At 41.5% G+C, this 18,400-nt stretch overlaps 1 protein-coding gene across 1 annotated transcript in view; it reads left to right on the top strand.

Moving 5' to 3' along the window:
* Positions 1-14,362, top strand: part of TMEM233 (transmembrane protein 233) — a 68,291-nt gene extending 53,929 nt beyond the window's left edge. Inside the window, exon 3 of the mRNA XM_072600298.1 lies at positions 12,816-14,362. Within this exon, the coding sequence (XP_072456399.1) occupies positions 12,816-12,825 (10 nt within the window). The 3' untranslated portion in view covers positions 12,826-14,362. The remainder of the gene's footprint in view (positions 1-12,815) is intronic.
* Positions 14,363-18,400: the final 4,038 nt, after the last annotated feature.

The raw sequence follows: 18,400 nt of genomic DNA, 5'->3' as shown, positions 1-18,400 counted from the left end.
CAGTTAGGAGGCTTGATATGGATGATGAACCAGCAAAGGAGATTGAGAAGAAGTAGTCAGAAAGGCAAATAAGAGGAGAACTAAGAGAGAGTAGTCTCTCTGTCTCTATCTCAGAGAGACAGATAGAGACAAAAACAGAGAGACAGAGAGAGAGAGAGAGAGAGATACAAAGACAGAGAGACAGAGACAAAGAGACAGAGACAGAGAGCCCAGTATCAAAGGTTACAGAATAAAGACTGTGTATTGAGGTGAGGGCAATCGATTGAGAATTAAGAGGTCATTAGTAACCTTGGAGAAAGCAGTTTCAGCTGAGTTATGAACTTGGATGACCGACCGCAAAGGATTGAAGGTAAAAATGAATGAAATGGAGGCAATGTGTGCAGGCAGCTTTTTACAGTAGTTTGGCAGAGAAAGTGAGGAAAGATATAGCAGGGTACCTTGAGAGAAAGGTAGAATTTAAAGAGAGGTTTTACTTTATTTGTTTGTTTTTCAAGGATGGCAGAAATGTGGGTGTATTTATGGGCAGCAGGGCAAGAACAAGCTGTTGAAGAGAGATCAAAGGTCAAAATGAGGGGTGATTGTGGGGTGTCTTGAAGAAGAAAGGATAGGATGGGGTCAAGGACACATGCAGAAGGGGTGGTCTTAGGGATTGCAAAGATTACCTCCTCATCGGACACATAAATAAAGGAAGGGAGGATGTCAAGGTGGAGATGAAATACAGTGAAAGAAAGAATAAAGAGCTCACAGTAAATGTCCTCTATTCTTATTATTTTTTTATTTTAAACACTCTTTCCTTTTTAAATTCTGAGTTCCAGATTCTCTCCCTCCTTCCAAACTCTGCCTCCACTCATTGAGAAAGCAAATATGACATCAATTGTACATGTGAAATCATGAAAATCATATTTCCATGTCAACCACAAGAAAAAAAGCAAAAACCAAAACAAAGTGAGAAAATTATACTTCAATTTGCACTCAGAGTTCATCAATTCTCTCTGCCAGTGGATAGCATTTTTCACTGGGAGTCCTTTGAAATTGTCTTGGATCCCTGTCTTGATCAGAGTAGCGAGGGTCTTTCAACTGATCATCATTACAATATTGGTGTTACTGTGCGCAATGGCCTCCCAATTCTTACTTCAGTTCATATAGGTCTTGCCATGTTTCTTTTCTGAAACCATTCCCTTCCTTTCATAAAGCACAATAATTCTCAGTCATGATCCTGTGTCACAACTTTTTCACCCAATTGATGAGTAGTCTGTCAATTTTCAATTCTTTGCCACCTCAAAAAGAGCTGCTATAAATATTTTTTACCTGTAGGTCATTTTCCTTTTTCTTTAATCTCTTTGGAGTACTGGATCAAAGGGTATGCATAGTTTAATAGCCCTTTGGGCGTAGTTCCAAATTGTTTTCCAGAATGGTTGGACTAGTTCACTACTCATTCATTAATATATTTATTTTCCTTCATCACCTCCAGCATTTATCATTTCTGATCACGAATAATGATAATCAATAGTGATTTAAGGCATTTTTATATAACTACAGATAACTTTGATTTCTTTTTCTGAAAAGTGCCTGTTCATATCCTTTGATCATTTATCAAGTGGCAACTAGCTCAGTTTACTCAGTTCTCCATATATTTGAAAAATTAGGCTTTTATCAGAGAAAATTATTATAAAATTTTTTTATATTACTTCATTATCTGTGGTACCATTTAGCAAAATGTCTTTTCTCTGATTATTTCACTTAATTAGATCTATTTTTGCTTTTGCTTTTTCTGAGATGATTGCTACCCCTGCCTCTTTTTTTTTCATTTTACTTCAGCTGAAGCATAATATATTCTGCTCTAGCTTTATTTTAACTCTGTGTGTATTTTTGTTCCAAGTGTATCTCTTGTAAACAACATATTGTTAGATTCTGGTTTCTAATCCGTTCTTCTGTCCTCTTCTGTTTTATGAGTTAACTTATTCCATTCACATTCATAGTTATGATTTCTAACTATGTATTTCCCTCTATCCTATTTCTTCTGTTTATTCTTTTTTTCCTTTCTTTTTATCCTGTCCCTCCTTAAAAGTCTGTTTTGTTTCTGACCACTGCCTCCCTTAATCTGCCTTAATCTACCTTAATCTTAATTTTATTACAACCCCCTTCTCAATATCTCTTGTCCCCTTCCCCTCCTAAGTCCCTTTGAGTAAGAGATTTCTATACCCAACTGAGTTGCGTGTATATATATACATATATATATATATATATTTCCCTTGAACCAATTTTAATGAGAATGAAGTTCAAGCATTGTCCATCCCCACCTCATTTTCCCCTTCACAATAAAAGCTCCACAATAATGCCTCTTTTATGTGAGAAAATTTTCCCCATTTTACCTCTCTCTTCCTCTTTATGCAGTGCATCCCTGTTTCTCACCCCTACATTTTTTTGAGATCATCCCAATATAATTAACTCACATACATGCCCTCTGTCTATATAAACTCCCTCTAAATGTCCTAATAATGATAAAGTTCTTAGGAGTTATATGTATCATCTTCCCTTAAAGGACTGTAAACAGTTTAACTTTATTGAGTCCCTTATGATTACATTTTAATGTTTTCCTTTTTATGTTTCTTTTGAATCTTCTGTTCAAATGTCAAATCTTCTATTCAACTCTGGTCTTTCAATCAGAGTTGCTTGGAATCCCTCCATTTTATTAAATGTCCATTTTTCCCCTGAAGGATTATACTCAGTTTTGCTAGGTAAGTCATTTGTGGTTGTAATCCTAGCTAGCTCCTTTGCCTTCTGGAACAGCATATTCCAAGCCCTCCCCTTCTTTAATATAGAAACCACTAAATCTTATATAATTCTGACTGTGGCTCCATGATATTTGAATTGGCTCTTCTTGGCTTTCTGCAATATTTTCTCCTTGATCTGAGAGCTCTGGAACTTGGTCATAATATTCCTGGGAGTTTTCATTTTGGGATCTCTTTCAGGAGATAATCAGTGGATTCTTTCAATTTCTATTTTACTGTCTGGATCTAAAATATTGAGATGATTTTACTTTATAATTTCTTGAAATGTGATGTCTAGCCTCTTTTTCTCTCATGGAATTCAGGCAGTCCAATAATTCTTAAATTATCTCTCATCAATTTATTTTCCAAGTCAGCAGTTTTCCCAATGAGATATTTTAAATTATCTTTGACTTTTTCATTCTTTTAACTTTGTTTTATTGTTTCTTGAAGTCTCATGGAGTCATTATCTTCCACTTTCCCAATTCTAATTTCTTAAGGGATTATTTTCTTCAGTGAGTTTTTGTGTCTCTTTTACCATTAGACCAATTCCGTTTTCAAGGTGCTTTCTTCAGGACATTTGTGCCTCTTTTACCAAGTTGTTAATTCTCTTTTCACTCAATTATTTGCCTAATTTCTCCTCTACCACTCTTATTTCTTTCTTTAACTCTCCCAGGAATTCTTTCTGGCCTTGGGTCCAATTAACATTTTTCTTTGAGGCTTTGCTTGTAGCTGTTTTCATATTATCTCTTTCTTCTGAGTTCATGTCTTGTTCTTCCCTGCCACCATATTGGCAAGTTCTTTTTTGTTGTTGTTGTCTACTCATTTTCCCAATATATTTCTTTGCTCTGAATTTTATGTTAAAATTAGAGTCTGTTCATCTGGGGTGGGGAGGCACTATGCCAAGCATCAAGCTTTTTCATGATGCTGTTTTCAGAGATCATTCTTGGGGTCTATGAGTTTTTGGTACTTCCAAGATGATGTTATCCTGGGAGAGGTATGATCACTGCTCTCTTGGTCTGCTCTCTGGTCATTACTCAGGAAGGACCCTTGCTCCCTGGAAGCCACAAGTACTAGTACTCCTCTTGGACATAGAACTGTGACCAGCGCCCCTGCTCCCTTGTGCTTCTCTCCACCCTGGACCCAGCAACTCAGAACTACTTATGGGAAATAGAGTTGTCACTGTTAGCTACACCCAGTGCCAATAAGTGGTCCCTTTTAATCTCTTTCTGATCAGTTGTTCCACCCCTTCACCATCTCTGGGCTGAGAATTTCCAAAGCTGCTGCTGTTACAGACTTCCCCTGTGAACCTCATAAATGCTCCTCTCTAATCTTTTATGGGCTCTGCTGCTCTAAAATTTGACAAGATATTATTTTAAAGTTTTTTGGATGAGAATGTTAGGAGAACTCAGTTGTTTCCTGGCCTGCCCTCTGCCATCTTGGCTCCTCTTTCCAAATGTCCTCTATTTTCTGAATAACATGTGAATGATATCCTCAGCTGAGAAAATGAGGAGGAAGATGTAAGAGACTTGAGGAGAGAAGAGAATATTGGGGACTGCATCTGTTGAGAGTAGGATTGAATAAATTAGAAAGGAGTAAAAGGGTGGACTTTTTTCAATGAGGGTCCAGGTGAGGTTAGATAATGTAAATTGCAGTGGACCTCCTTCAGCTTAATACATGACTTTCCTAAGCTCTATTCTGACATAAGATAAGAAATAGCAAATAGCACCAGTTCATGACATATGAGCATTGTTGGAGGAACAGAGGGTAGCTCATATAGAGGAAAGATGATTCTGGGTGGCAGAGATAAGTGTTTGAACAGCTATGATGGAAAACGGATAAGCCTTGTTCTGTTTGGTCCTAGAAAGCAGAATTGGATGAAAGTAGCACAATCAGTGAGTGAGTCAATAAACACGGATAAACACCTAACTTTCGTGCTAAGCACTGGGGATACAAAGAATGGCAAAAGAGAATCTTTAAGCAAAGGCTGGATGACCACTTGAGGATATTGTAGAAGGGATTCTTTTCCATGTTGGATCAATAAGTAAGAATTTATTAAGCACTTGCTATGTTCCAGGAACTGTGCCAAGTTATGGGGGATACAAAGACAAAAATGAAAACAGCCCCTGCCCTCCAGACCCTTCCATTCTAATGGATGAGACAACATGCCCATATACAAATTAAATACATGATAACTGGGGGGAGAAGGAGTGCTAGCAGCATCAGGGAGAAGGATCAGAAAGGACCTCATATAAAGCATGGCCCCCTGAATAGAGCACCAGGGATTTTAAGTGACAAAGGTGAGGAGGGAGTCTAGACATGGGGGATGCCCAGCCAAAGACACAGAAGCAGGAGATAGAATATTGTTTCTCAAATATATGAGCATCATTTCCCAAGAACACTCAATCCAAATGACCTCCAAATTCCCTTTCAACTGTGAGATTCCTAGATGTGCCCATTGTCACAAAGGTAGGAAGAGGCAGAGCCAGGATTTGAATCCAGATTCTTATTTCAAAGCATGCTGCCCATCTCATCCTCTCTTAATATTTCACATGATACTTGGATCACTAGATAGCTTTGATAAATAGGATCTAAACTAAGGCAGTGGAAGCAAGGCTGGAAATAGGACGTATTTCAAAAGAAAAGATCTTGAATTTTATCCCGGACCAGATGTATGAAATAAAGAGACATTTAATGAGGTTTGTTGCTGAAACCAGAAACCTGGTGGCATTAGCCACTGGCATCAGAAAGTTGATCTGAGAGTCAGTCTGAAAGCATCTTGGAGAATCGGGGTGGGAGAACAGGGAGAATGGAAGAGCTGAAACTTTTTTCTATAGAAATTATAATCTAATAATTACTCTCATTATTCCTAGTGTCATTTTTGTCCCTGATGAGGGTGAGAACAGCCTGAGTTCTTTTGACAAGTGTACCACAGAGGCCCCTCAGCTGTCTGATCATTAGGCTGAACTGATCTCAAGAAGGAAAGAAAAGAAAGGCCTGAGAATTTAGGAAGACATTAGTCAGTATAGTTCCCTAGACTTAATATCGTACCTCCCACCTTTGTGCCTTTGCCCAAAGCCTTCCCTCATGCCTACACTGCCCTGCCTCCTCACCTCTACTCCTAGAAGTACCTCCCTTCATGGCTGGATTCTAAGGTTCCTTTTTATTTGGGGCCCGTCTTGATGCCCCTAGTTGCAAGTACTCTCCTTGCTCTCCCCAATATCACTTTGTATTGACTTACCTCTATGTGTGTCATTTTTCCCTTCCTCCATTAGAATGTAAGGTCCTTGGGGGCAAAGGCTATTTCATTCTTGGCTTTGCATCTCCAGCTCCTAGAACAGTGCCTGGCACGTCTTAGGCCATAATAAGTACTTGTTGAAATGAATTTAACTATCTCTGTGGGCCTCTAACTCCTCCGAGCTTCAGTTAACCTACTTTGAAAATTGGTAAAACCAAAAATAATAATTATTGTCATTGCTTGGTTGTGTCTGAGTCTCTGTGACCCCATTTGGCGTTTTCTTGGCAAAGATGCTGGAGCATCTTTCTCATTTCCTTCTTCAGCTCATTTACAGATGAGGAAACTGAGGTAGACAGGGTTAAGTGGCTTGGCCAGGGTCGCATAGCTAATAAGTGTCTGAGGTTAGTTTTGAACTCAGGAAGATGAGTCTTCCTGATTTCAAGCCCAGTGCTCTATCCAATGCACCACCCAGTTGCCCCTAAGATACAATAATAGCTGCTGCTTTTACATAAAAAGGCCCATTTGTGGGACTCAAATAAGAGAAAGTCTTTGAAGAACTTGGCAAAATATAAAGAGCCTTGGAACCTTAGCTGTTATTGTAAAAGATGGAGATGAGTGGAATTTAGAGCTAGGAGGGACATCTGAGATCATCTATCCAACCTTCTCTAAATTCAGAATCTGTTGATCTCAGTTTATGGATAAAATAAAAAGCTAAGAGGGGGAATGGTTCAGTGAAGAAAGCAACATACTAGAAGACCTGTGTTTGAATGCTAACCCAGACAATTAATGCCTCTGTGAATCTGGGTAAATTATCTTACCTCAGTTTCCTTATCTGTAAAATCAGAAGGTTGGACTAGATGACTACTAAGGTCCTTTCCAGGTCTAAGTCTGTGATCCTATAAAGTCCCGCAGATAGTAGCAGGATTTGAACTTGGGTCCTCTACTTCTAAAATCACTTTTCAACACAGCACATTACCTTTAAACAGCATTAGTCCTCCCATCTCTGCCACCTGCTAGTTAGGAAACCATGAGCAAGTCCCAATTTCTGAGCCTTAGTTCACCTGCTAAATTAAATGGCCTCTAAGGTCCCTCCAGCTCTGATTCTGAGTTTATGAAACTAAGGCCCCAGAAAAGGGAAAGCACACGCCTAGAGTCACACAGGGAAATAAGCTGAGATTTGAATCCAGGTCTTTGGCCTCTAATCCTATATTCTGTCTACTACATCACAGTGAACTGAATGGAGCAATGAGAAAGTGTTGAAAGGAAAGGGCCAGTCCTGGTGGGTCCTTAAGAGTATGATGAAAGTGTCTTACTGCACATGACTATCCTTGGGGGTCCAACTCCAGAACAGGGCTGGGAAGGACAACGTCTGACCTTCTAATGTGTGCAAAAGTCAATCCAAAAGATTGAATCTAGAGATGGAAAGGACATTTTGTGTCATAGACTACCTTTGGCAGTCTTATATAACTTGTTAAATTCATAAAATAAAAGACAGATGATTCCAAAGCTAACCAATTATATTGAAATACAGTTATCCAAAAAAAACCTGTTTTAAGTTCATGGAGTCCACATTAATATCTAGTCTGATCTCCTCATTGTATAACTGAGGACACTTATTGCTTCCTCCATGGTCTCACAGGTATTTACTTAAAAAAAAATTTTAAAAGGCCAAGGCCTCCCATTGCATCATGGGCCATCTCCAATCATCTTGATCTGTATCTCGCCACTGGACCCAGATGACTCCAGAAAAAAAGTGATGCTGGTGACTTTGCACAGCCCTGCCTCACTTAAATCCAGTTCACTTGCATGTCATGGCATCACCTCTCTGATGTCATGGTCCAATTAGTAACTCAAGAAAATGAAGAGATAAGATGCTTCATCTGTAGTCCCACAGACTGTAGTTCAATAGGCATTTATGAAGCACCTACTATGTATTGGGTACTGTACTAGGTGCTGGCTACACATAGCCCAAGACAAATTGTCCTTGGTCTTGAGGATCTGGGGTTGGAGAAGAAATCTCCCACCAAAGAGTGAAGAGTACATTGGCCTTGCAATCAGATGACCTGGCTGGGCTCACATTCTACCCCTGAGAACCTTCCTACCTGACAGACCTTGGGCAAGTCCCTTAACTTCTCTAGGATTCTGTTTTCTCATCTGGAACATGGAGAAGTTGGAGTGCATGGACTCTGAGGTCTCTTCAAGGTCTGGATCTATGATACTTCCATCATCCAAGTATCCCTACACATCTCTGTGGTGCTTTTGGCAACTTTGCCAAATCAAAGAGGCAGGTTTCCTTATTTGAGCTCTTGTGAGAGTCTTCTAACTGTAAAGTCTCAAGGGGTGAGATAGAGGGGTTGGGGCAGTCAGGGAAGGTGGGGGATGTGGAGCTTAAGAGAATGACATCAATTCCATATTTCCATTAAACCCTGAAACATCTCAGTCTTGAAGTATCTCGGCTCTGTTCAAAAACAGTATTTAACAGGGCTGGGCTATGGGAGGATGTGAATGAGAAAATGGAGGAGCTAAAGGCTGCTCTGAAAATGGATGAAGAAAACCACACAGACCAATGGGGTCAGAGTGTGCCCAGTTGAGCTGGAGGAAAGGAAGAGGAGGGTAGAAGGGGAGGTAAGAACCAAATCCAAAAAGAGAGAAAACAGGAGTGTGGCACTGTTACTGAAGAAGTGGTCAGCTTTCATTTGCATCAGCAGCACGTCATGGTCACTCTGGTAGAGTTCCCTGGATGCCAAGGATAAAGGTACTGGCCAAGAGCTGGACCCATTAGGAAGTTATTTTGTAACAAGCTGAACTCCATCCAAAGCACTAGAAAACCCTGAGGCTAAATCAATCCACAGGCATTTATTAAGTGCCTACTATGTGCCAGACACTGTGATAAGCACTAAAGGTACTAAGACAAAATGGAAATAGTTCCTGCCCTCAGAGAGCTTCCATTCTATTGGAGGAGACAATGTGTATGTAGGAGTATTTGTACATTTTGTAGGCAGCTAGCTGACACAGTGCATGGAGTGCCAAGGCCAAGAGTAAGGAAGACCTCAGTTCAAATCCAGCCTCAGACGCTTACTAGCTATGCGACCCTGGGCAAATCACTTTGCTTCTGTTTGCCTCAGTTTCCTCAACTGTAAACTGAGGATCATAATATCACATACCTCCCAAGGTTGTTGTGAGGAGCAAATGAGATAAGATTTGTAAAAAGCATTTAGCACAGTACCTAACACATAATCCATGCTATATAAATGCTAACTCTTGTTATTATCACAAGACAATTTCAGAGACTAGCACTGGTAGCTGGGGGATCAGGAAAGACCTCTTGGAGGAGGTAGTGCTTAACTGAATTTAGAAGGAAGCTAGAGATTCTAGGAGGTGGAAGAGACGAGGGACAACATTCCATTCATGCAAAGGTGCAGAGATAGGAGATGAAGTGTTGGAAAGAAGCCTGGAAGTGAGATCATCCATCCATTCATCCCTCCATCCATCCATCCCTCCATTCATCCATCTATACATACAGTATACAGTAACTGTCTCAAATACTCAAATGCTCCAGTAAATCTATGATCTCAATTCAAGAGTGCTCTCCAAAAAGGCAGGATGCAATCCATCCATGCCTATTCATTGGAAAATCTTATCCAAGCCCTCTTAAGAGCTCACCAGAGAGAATCTACCTTAAGTGTTACATTCTCCTGATATACCATTAGAATACCATTAGAGTTTTCTGTCTGTTTTCCCATCATCTCTTACTCTGCCTACGTTCTAATAGTTGACATTTATATAGTACCATAAGGGAGGCAAAATGCTTCATATCTGGGATGGCAGGCAGGTCAAATGCTCAGACAAACACCAGTTCCACCCATATGATCTCACTGGTTCATCACTTTTCATTGGTTCATATGTTGTAGCCAAACTGAACCACTGATTTTTGATCACTGTCCTTGGTCCCCACCCAGAAAAGTGGTCCCCATTCCTTCTCACTCAAACTGTCATGTCATGTGTATATAAATCTTTTTTTAAGCACTCCCAGTAAAAGTCTTGTTAGATAAGTCCTGGTTTTCTGACCTCCTCAACCCCTAAACCTACTCCTAATTGTCTCCAGTTATGTTAAGAGGCAAATTCTATGAATTCTCAAAATTATATTAATTTCAATTCACCTTAATTTTCAATGAATGTTAATTATAATGAATGAAAAATAAATGAAATTATAATGACTGTCTGACCCCCAAAAGAGACAAGAAGATACCTCTCTCTGTTAAGAGGTGAAAGATGACAGGGTGTGGAACATTCCATATAATTTCAGACTTTTTCAGTGTGTAAGTTAGTCTAGCTAAGATGCTTTTTCTTTTGTGTTTATTCTTTGTTAGTCAGCCAACAAAAATTTATTAAAAGCCTGCTATATGCCAGGCCCTGTATTAAGTGCTGGGGAGACAAAGAAAGGCAAAAGATGGTCCCTGTTCTCAAAGAACTCACAATTAAATGGAAGAGACAACGTGCAAATAACTGTGTACAAAGAAGCTATTTAGGAAAAATTAACAGAAGGAAAGCACTTGCATAAGATGCAAGGAGGGGGAATCTGGAAAATCTCAGAGAAGGTAGGATTTTAGCTGAGATGTGAAGGAAGTTAGGGAAAGGAGAGGACAGTAAGTGAAAATATCCAGAGACAGATGGAGCATCATGTTTGAGGAGCAGCAGGTCAATGCCTCTGCAGTGGGAGAAGAAATAAAGAACAGAAGCTTGGAAAGGTAGGAAAGGGCCAGTTTATGGAAAGTTTTATTTCTAAAGAATGACTTTTTGGGAGAGAGTAAGGGAAGGCTACAAGAGGGGAAAATATAGGTCATATAAAAACAAAGGGATCAATTAAAATTGATTTTTAAAAATAATATCTATGCCATGCAAAATATTTGGGAAGATTATGAATGGAGGGAGAGGTGTCTGACTTTTTGTTTTGATGAACTCTAATAGCATGCCAGAAATCTGAAAGACAGAGCATTTATCCTGAAATATCCAGCAGCTGCTCTCACTAGGGTGAGGGGATTAGCACAGGACAGAGCACAGAGGTGGTGCTGAACCTAGAGTCAGGAATTAGAACAGTTCCTGCCTTGTACACATATAGGACCCTAGATCTAAAGGAAACTTTAGAAACTATCAAGTCCAATCCTCTCATTTTACAGATGAGGAAACCAAGGCTCAGAGAGGTAAGGTAACTTACCCAAGGTCTCACAGCTAGGAAGTGTCAGAAATAGGGACCAACAAATAAGTGTATCTTCTACCATACTAACATACTACCATACTAAGGGTTACTAACTGTGTAACCCTTGGGCAATCACTTAACCTCTCTGCCTTAGTCTCCTTATCTGCAAAATGGAGATGATAACGTTTACCTCACAGGGTTGTGAGGATCAAGCTATATAGCATGTAAAGTGCTTTGCAAATATTAAAGTGCAATATAAATGTTAGCAATCATTATTATATCATATTGTCCCATGAAATACTTTTGATTTTTCCTCCTGGACTGTGTCCTGTCTCCTATCTCTTCCCATCCAAGTCCAGTCCAGAGCCCCTTCCTCCAGGAAACCTTTGATGATCTCTCCCACTCGCACCTTTAGCTACACTTCACAGAATCACAGAGTCTCAGAGCCACTGATCAAACATGCTGTGTGATGTTGGGTCAATCTGGGCCATTCCCTAAGACTCCAAGACTCAAGGTGCTGATTTACACTGTTAGAGGAAATAACAATGAAATAAGGGGTTCAGTTTCCAAAAAACAAAACAAAGCCCAGCACCTAGCATGGTACCTGGCACATAGTAGGTATTTAACAAGTGTTTAGGGAATTGAACCAAATTACTCCACTCCAGAAGGCTACCACAGGAGCAATGACGAAAGCTTTAGAGAGAAATTTCAAGGCAACATAAGAAAACACTTGCTAGTGGTTGGAGCTGTCCAACAGTGGTGTGGGCTGCCTCAGGAGGCTGTGGAAAGCCCTTTAAGCCAAGCCCAAGTGTAAAGAGTATCTTCATTCAGTGACAGGTAGGACTAAATGGCCTCTGAGGTCCTTCCAACTCTGAGATTTTCCTATTTGGGGATCCCCTGGAGCAGTGCATTCCACGTTGGGACAAGTTTTCTTTGGGCAATTCAATTCAACAAGCATTTAGGGAACAATATGGCACTGAAGTTGAATTCTATCAATGACACATACTACCTGCCTGTCAGCTAGGTAGTACAGAGTCTAGACTTAGAAAGAACTGAGTTCACTGTGGCCTCAGATACTTGATAGCAGGGGAACCCCAGCATCCCCCAGGGGGATGGGGTCTAGAAAAGCTTCTTGTGGAATGTAGGATTTTAGCTGAGACTTGAAAGAATTCAGGAAGTCAAAAGGCAGGGGTGAAGAAAGATAAAGCTCCACGTTGGGGGGGTGGGGGGGCCTCCCAGCAAGTGGAAATGTTCAGAGATGGAGATCTCGTGATCCTACACTAGTCATTTAACTTCTCAGTGTCCTGAGCAACTCTTGAAGGCTATAAATTGCTGAAAAGGTGCAGAACATCATGAGTAAAGTGAATTTCCTCACTGTGAGTTCCCTGGATCAATGAAATTGCATGCTGAGTTCAAAAACTGAAATGGCTAGACCCTAAGCTTAGTTTGTTTTTCTATCTAATGAAGTGCCCCATCAGTACCCAGGGACAAAATCCTACTCACCATGCCTTAGTTGAAGCTCTACTAATCAAAATCTCTCTCTCTCTCTCTCTCTCTCTCTCTCTCTCTCTCTCTCTCTCTCTCTCTCTCTCTCTCTCTCTCTCTTTCTCAGATCTTCATAATCCGAAACCTTGCAACTACAATGAAGGAAGAATGAACAGCATCTGAGTGTGGCAGACCAGGCATTTCTGAAGAGTGGCCTTGTATTTCAGACTGTCAGATCTTATCCTTGTCCTCTCAGGCTTTCCAGAGGCAGGTCCTTGGTGAATCAGCTAAAAAAAATCCAATGATTATGAAATATGAGGGGCATGGCCAAATCCACCAAAGTATCTATTTGTTAAAAAAAGAAAAGAAAACCACCTTCATTTGTCATCAGCCACCATGCCCCCTTTGTCCTCCTTCCCCTCTTCTTCCTTCCCATTCTCTTCCTCCTGCTCCATCTTTTCCTTATCTCAGGTACATCTCAGATGACCCTCTGGAAATCCTAGTTGCTTTCCATTCATGTAGAGAATTTCCTGGATGTTGGGGTCTTATTTCCTATAATGCCCAAGACCCAGAATGGATGCTGTTTACAATGAATAGCATGTTTGTAGGCTGTCATAGCATCACCTAATCCGAAAAAACTCAGTTGAATTTGTGACTTTTTTATATGCTCAAGCTTCTGCAGATTACTGTAATCTTGACTTCCTTCATTGACTGCTCTCCAATTCTCAACCACTGATGGGGACCTTTTGGTCCTTGATCATGGCTTTCCCTTTGCCATGGTATCTCCTTCCTTTTGACTACTTCAGCTATTGGACAACTTGGTAAAATCACTACCCACATCCTCCAATATGCCCTGTTTATATTTGGACCCCCTCCAATCTATGTGCTTCAGACCTTTGCTTCCCTTTTAAATGAATGGCTGCTTATAGAAAGTGCTTTTTCTCACCTCTTCTATACTAAACCTTCAGCAAGATCCTTGATTTCTTTGTATGCTGTCAAAATGTTGCTATCTGTTCCCAGCTGCATTTCTTTTCCATCCCCTGGGACTGTGAGTATAACTCACGACACCATTTTCTGCCTGCCAGGACATGTTAAGCCCAATGGTCTTGTCCAAATGAAAAGAACTGAGAGAAGGGGGAGAAGGCAGCATAGCCTAACTGGAAACAAAGCTGGGAGTTAGGACATCAGTCCTAGATTTGCCAATAGTGACCTGAGGCAAGTCTGGGTCTCAGTTTTTAGAGCCTGAAAAATGGGAATGATAATGGCTGACTAACTTACCTCATAAGGTTTTTGTTGGGTGGAAAGAGATTTGAGATGGATCTGGAAAATTCAAAGCTTCACATAGAGGTTGATTCATCATTATTAGCCAAGTTCGGGATTTGGTTAAAACCTTGGACCCCACTGGGAAATAAATGAACCTCAGATTTAAAGACTCATCTCGCTAAGAAAAGAATCAGCACAAGCCAGCACTTGTCTCAGGTGAGCATTTCGATCAGAACGCACTCTTAGCACACTGAGGTGACGCCTCGCCCCATGTCCTCCTTTGGGTCCTAACTGTCTCTTTCTGGTGGGTTTTCTTCTGTATCTTTTTGTTGGTCTGTTTTTGTTGCTGGCTGTCTTCCTGATTGCAATGACAGTGTTGCTGGGATGCACAATAAAAGTGATTTTAACTAAGCTTACTTGTGGTAATGTGTATAAATCCTTTGGGGGAGGGGTTGTGCAGAGGGGAAAGAATCTTACCTCCCTGGGAATCCTCCCCGACATAAGCAATCCAGGCAGTGGGAGAGCTCCATGGGACCTTTTCTAAGCATATACAACTTCGTTTTTGTCTTATGATATTAGGGGAAAGCAAACGAGACTTTGAGTCAAGAGACTTAACTTCTAATCCTAACTCTGAAGCCAATTAGCTGTGTGACCTTGGGAAAGTTAATTCATCTAAAAGGGTCTCCTGTCATTTACTGGTCTGTGGCATGAGCAGATTGGACTGGAAAACTCTACAATTCTGTTACTCATAGTCCTTACCAGCTCCAGCATTCTGTTCTGAGGCCCCTCCCAGCTCTGGCATTCTGTGATCTAAGAGCCGTCACAGTGTTGACATCTTTTGTTCTAATCCCTTCCCCTAGCTCTGATATTATCTGTTCTTAGGGCATCTCTAGCTCTGACATCCTTCAACATATTGGCTTCTCTGTTTCTCTTCCATGCAGAGGGAGGAAAGGCCCTCAGGGGCCCCTCTCACTTCTACCTGCCTGGTGCCCAGCATCTCTACCCAGACCAGCCTACAGAGGCCAGCCCCAGCCACGAATCTTATTGTCACTTAGATTTTCCTGCTCTGGGACTGTCTCTTGGCCTGGGAGCTCCGGGGCTCCTGGAGCTCTGCCTCTCAGCACAGGTTACAAGCAGAGACAGATGGAGATGTGAAACTGCTGGCTTCAGCTCCTGGATCAGCTTAGCATCTGTCACTCCCAATGGAGACAGCTGCAGACAGCAAAACAGCAGTGTGCCTGTAGCTCGATATGTAGGTAACCCTAGATGGAGGCTTCTAAATATAAGACGTTGTGTTAAACCGAGATGAAATCAAGCCTGAAATGAAAGTGTCTGCATAGACTCATTTAGCTTACCACCTGAAAAAAATACCATCTAATGCTGAAAGTTCAGAATGTCAAACACTCAATCTAGTCCTGGGGCCATTATCTTGAAAAAATCATTAGTAGAAGTGGCCCTGGATTTTAGAGTCAGAGGGATATGAGTTCAAATTCCAACTCAGCTACTTACTACCTGTGTGAACTTCTACAAGTTCTTTCTTCTTTCTGGGCCTTTAGCTTCCTCCCCTGTAAAAAAAGGTCATTGAAGTCATGTGCTTCCAAATGCTCTTCCTGCTCTGAGGCATTGATGCTACCATCCCATGTCTGGCTAGACCTCGCTTTCCTCCTCTGAAAACAAAGGTGCTGGAGTAGATGAGCCTAAGGTCCTTTGCTGCCTGTATCTAAGATATCATGGTCCTATGTCCTCTCTGGGCCTCGGTTTCCTCATCTATTAAAATAAAGGTATTAGAGAAGATGGCTCCTAAGTTTCCGCCCAGCCTAAAGTCATTCATTTTCCTCCAGGCTCAGGTCACTTCAAACTGTCATTCTGAGGAATTCCTCTAGACAGAAGGACAAATATGGATCAAAGAATCAGCCAAGATTGATTGGAGACAATAGCACCTGGACTGAGTCCAGTACTTAGCACCTAGTAGGTGTTCAATAAATGCTGATTGACTGACTGAGTCTTGAAGGAAGGGGTGGCTTCAGAGAGACAGAAGCAGGGAGAGTGTGTTCCAGACATGTGGGACAGTGTGTTCAAAGACACTGAGACAGGATACAGAGTATCAACTTCAGGGAACAGCTAGTAGCCCAGTCTGGCTGGAATACAGAGTTTGGAAAGGAGGAGTAATGTGAAATAAGACTGGAATGATGGGTCAGAGTCCAACAGTGGAGGGTCTTGAATGCCAGACTAAGGAAGCAGTAGGGAGCCATGGAGCACCCTTGAACAGGGGAGGAGTCGGCTTTCAGCCCAGTGTCTGATGTATCGGTGTCTATATTCCTCCAGCTTCTCCACATGAATGGGCACAGAGGTGTCCAGTCACTTTAGTCCAGCATCCTGCGCACTTCTGGCATCTCAAAGAGAGCTTGTCTCCACAGCTGCCATCATGGATATCCTTTGTCTCCAAAGGTGAATGGCTAGGGACTAAGCCTTTCGATGTGCAAGCTTTTAATCTGAAAGACGATCAGATACATCCTTGGAAGCTGGGATGGGAATCAAGGCTAAACAAATGTGGTGTGCAGAAGGGTAAGACTCCAGACTCCACTGGGAACTCAGGTTCAGATCTTACCTCTGAAGCCTATTATCTAGCACTTAACCAGCGATCAATATTCACATGAAAAAGCTCCAGATCACTCATAATTAGAGATGTCTCCCACTCATCAGATTAGCAAGGCTAAAGAAAATGTAAAACATCTCATCTTTCTAGACCTCAGTTTTTCTGTCTATAAAATAGGGATAGAAATACCTGCCTCTCTCACAGGAACCAATGAGATCATCCCTGCTCCAAACTCTAATGCACCATATAAATGTCACCCTCTCTCTAAGACTATAAATTACAAAGTAGATGCCAATCTATTTTGGTGTCCTCACTGATAGTTCCCTACACTGATGAAATCACAAGTTCAGTCCAAATAGTGACAATAGTAAGTGTCAGTTATGATGGAGTGGTTAGGCATAAAAGTGAAGTCAAAATGATTAAAGGATCATAGATTTAGAACTGGTGGGGACTTTGAGGTCAGGGTGGAAGAATAATCTTGGGGGCAGGTAGTTGGCACAGTGCAGAGCTTTGGGCCTGGAGTCAGGAAGAGCTGAGCTCAAAACCAGCCTCAGACACTTACTAGCTACATGACCCTGGATAAGTCACTTAACCCCTATCTGCCTCAGTTTCCTCAACGGTAAAATAGACATAAAAAAACCACTTACCTTTGAGGGATTGCTATGAAGATCAAATGAAATAATATTTTCAAAGTATTTAGGACAGTGCCTGGCACATAGTAGGTGATTTATAAATGTCTATTCCCTTCCCCTTGCCTTCATCTGATTCAACTGTTTCATCTTAACAGCCAAGGAAACATGCCTGGAGATGTTCATAGGAGGCTTAGAGCTGTGCAGGACCTCATGTCATCAGATAGAAGCCCCTTCATTTTACAGACAAGGAACCTGAGACCCAGAGAGGTTAATGACCTTTCCAGGGTCACTCAGTCAGTGTCTGGGGCAGTATTGACAACAGGTCTTCCTGACTCCAAGTCCAGCTCTCTATCTACTACGTCATCTAGTTGATGAATTCAAAAGGTTTGGGTCTTACCTGGCCTGTAAAGGGACAAATTGAGGCTTAAAATAAGAAGAAAATTCCCTAAAATGAGAGTTGCCCCAAAGTGGAATGGTCTGCCTCAGGAGGCAGTGAGCTCTCTGTCATGAGAGGTATTCAAGCCAAGGCTGGACAGTCACTGGCCAAGTAGAATATAGAGAGGTTGTTTATTAGAAAAGCAGCACAATACCCCAGCACACAGAAGGTATTTAATAAGTGCTTGTTGAAATGTCTAATAACAATCCTGGGCATTTACATGTCACTTCAAAGTTTTCAAAATGCTTTTTTTACATGTATGACCTCATTTGATCCTTGCAAATGCATACTCATATTATCCTCATTTCGGGACAGGTAGGGGTGCAATGGCTAGATTGCCAGGCCTAGTGTTAGGAAGAACTATCATGAAAAAAGGAAAGAAAGAGAGAGGAAGGGAGGAAGGAAGGAAGGAAGGAAGGAAGGAAGGAAGGAAGGAAGGAAGGAAGGAAGGAAGGAAGGAAGGAAGGAAGGAAGGAAGGAAGGGAGGGAGGGAGGGAAGGAGGGAGGGAGGGGGGGAATGAGGGGAGGGGAGGGGAGGAGGCTCAGATGGTTTCCCTCAAGTCCTTCCATCAATAACTGTGTAAGTCTCTGCTGACCCCTAGCAGGAGTAAGATGCTCATACAGGCAGGGCATTCTCTCCCTCTGAGGAATCAGGCATTCCCTTGCTTTAAATGCCCTCAGATGATGTGTAAAGAGAACAAGAACCAATCTGAGAGAATCCAATGAAAATATAGTCAAGGTCTCACCCATAGCAGCACCTTTTTGTGGTAGCAAGGATCTGGAAG

Source organism: Notamacropus eugenii, chromosome 4 (assembly GCF_028372415.1).
Source record: "Notamacropus eugenii isolate mMacEug1 chromosome 4, mMacEug1.pri_v2, whole genome shotgun sequence".
NCBI classification, from domain to species: Eukaryota; Metazoa; Chordata; class Mammalia; order Diprotodontia; family Macropodidae; genus Notamacropus; species Notamacropus eugenii.
Note: the sequence above shows the minus strand (reverse complement) of the source record. Positions and strands in the feature narration are given on the sequence as shown.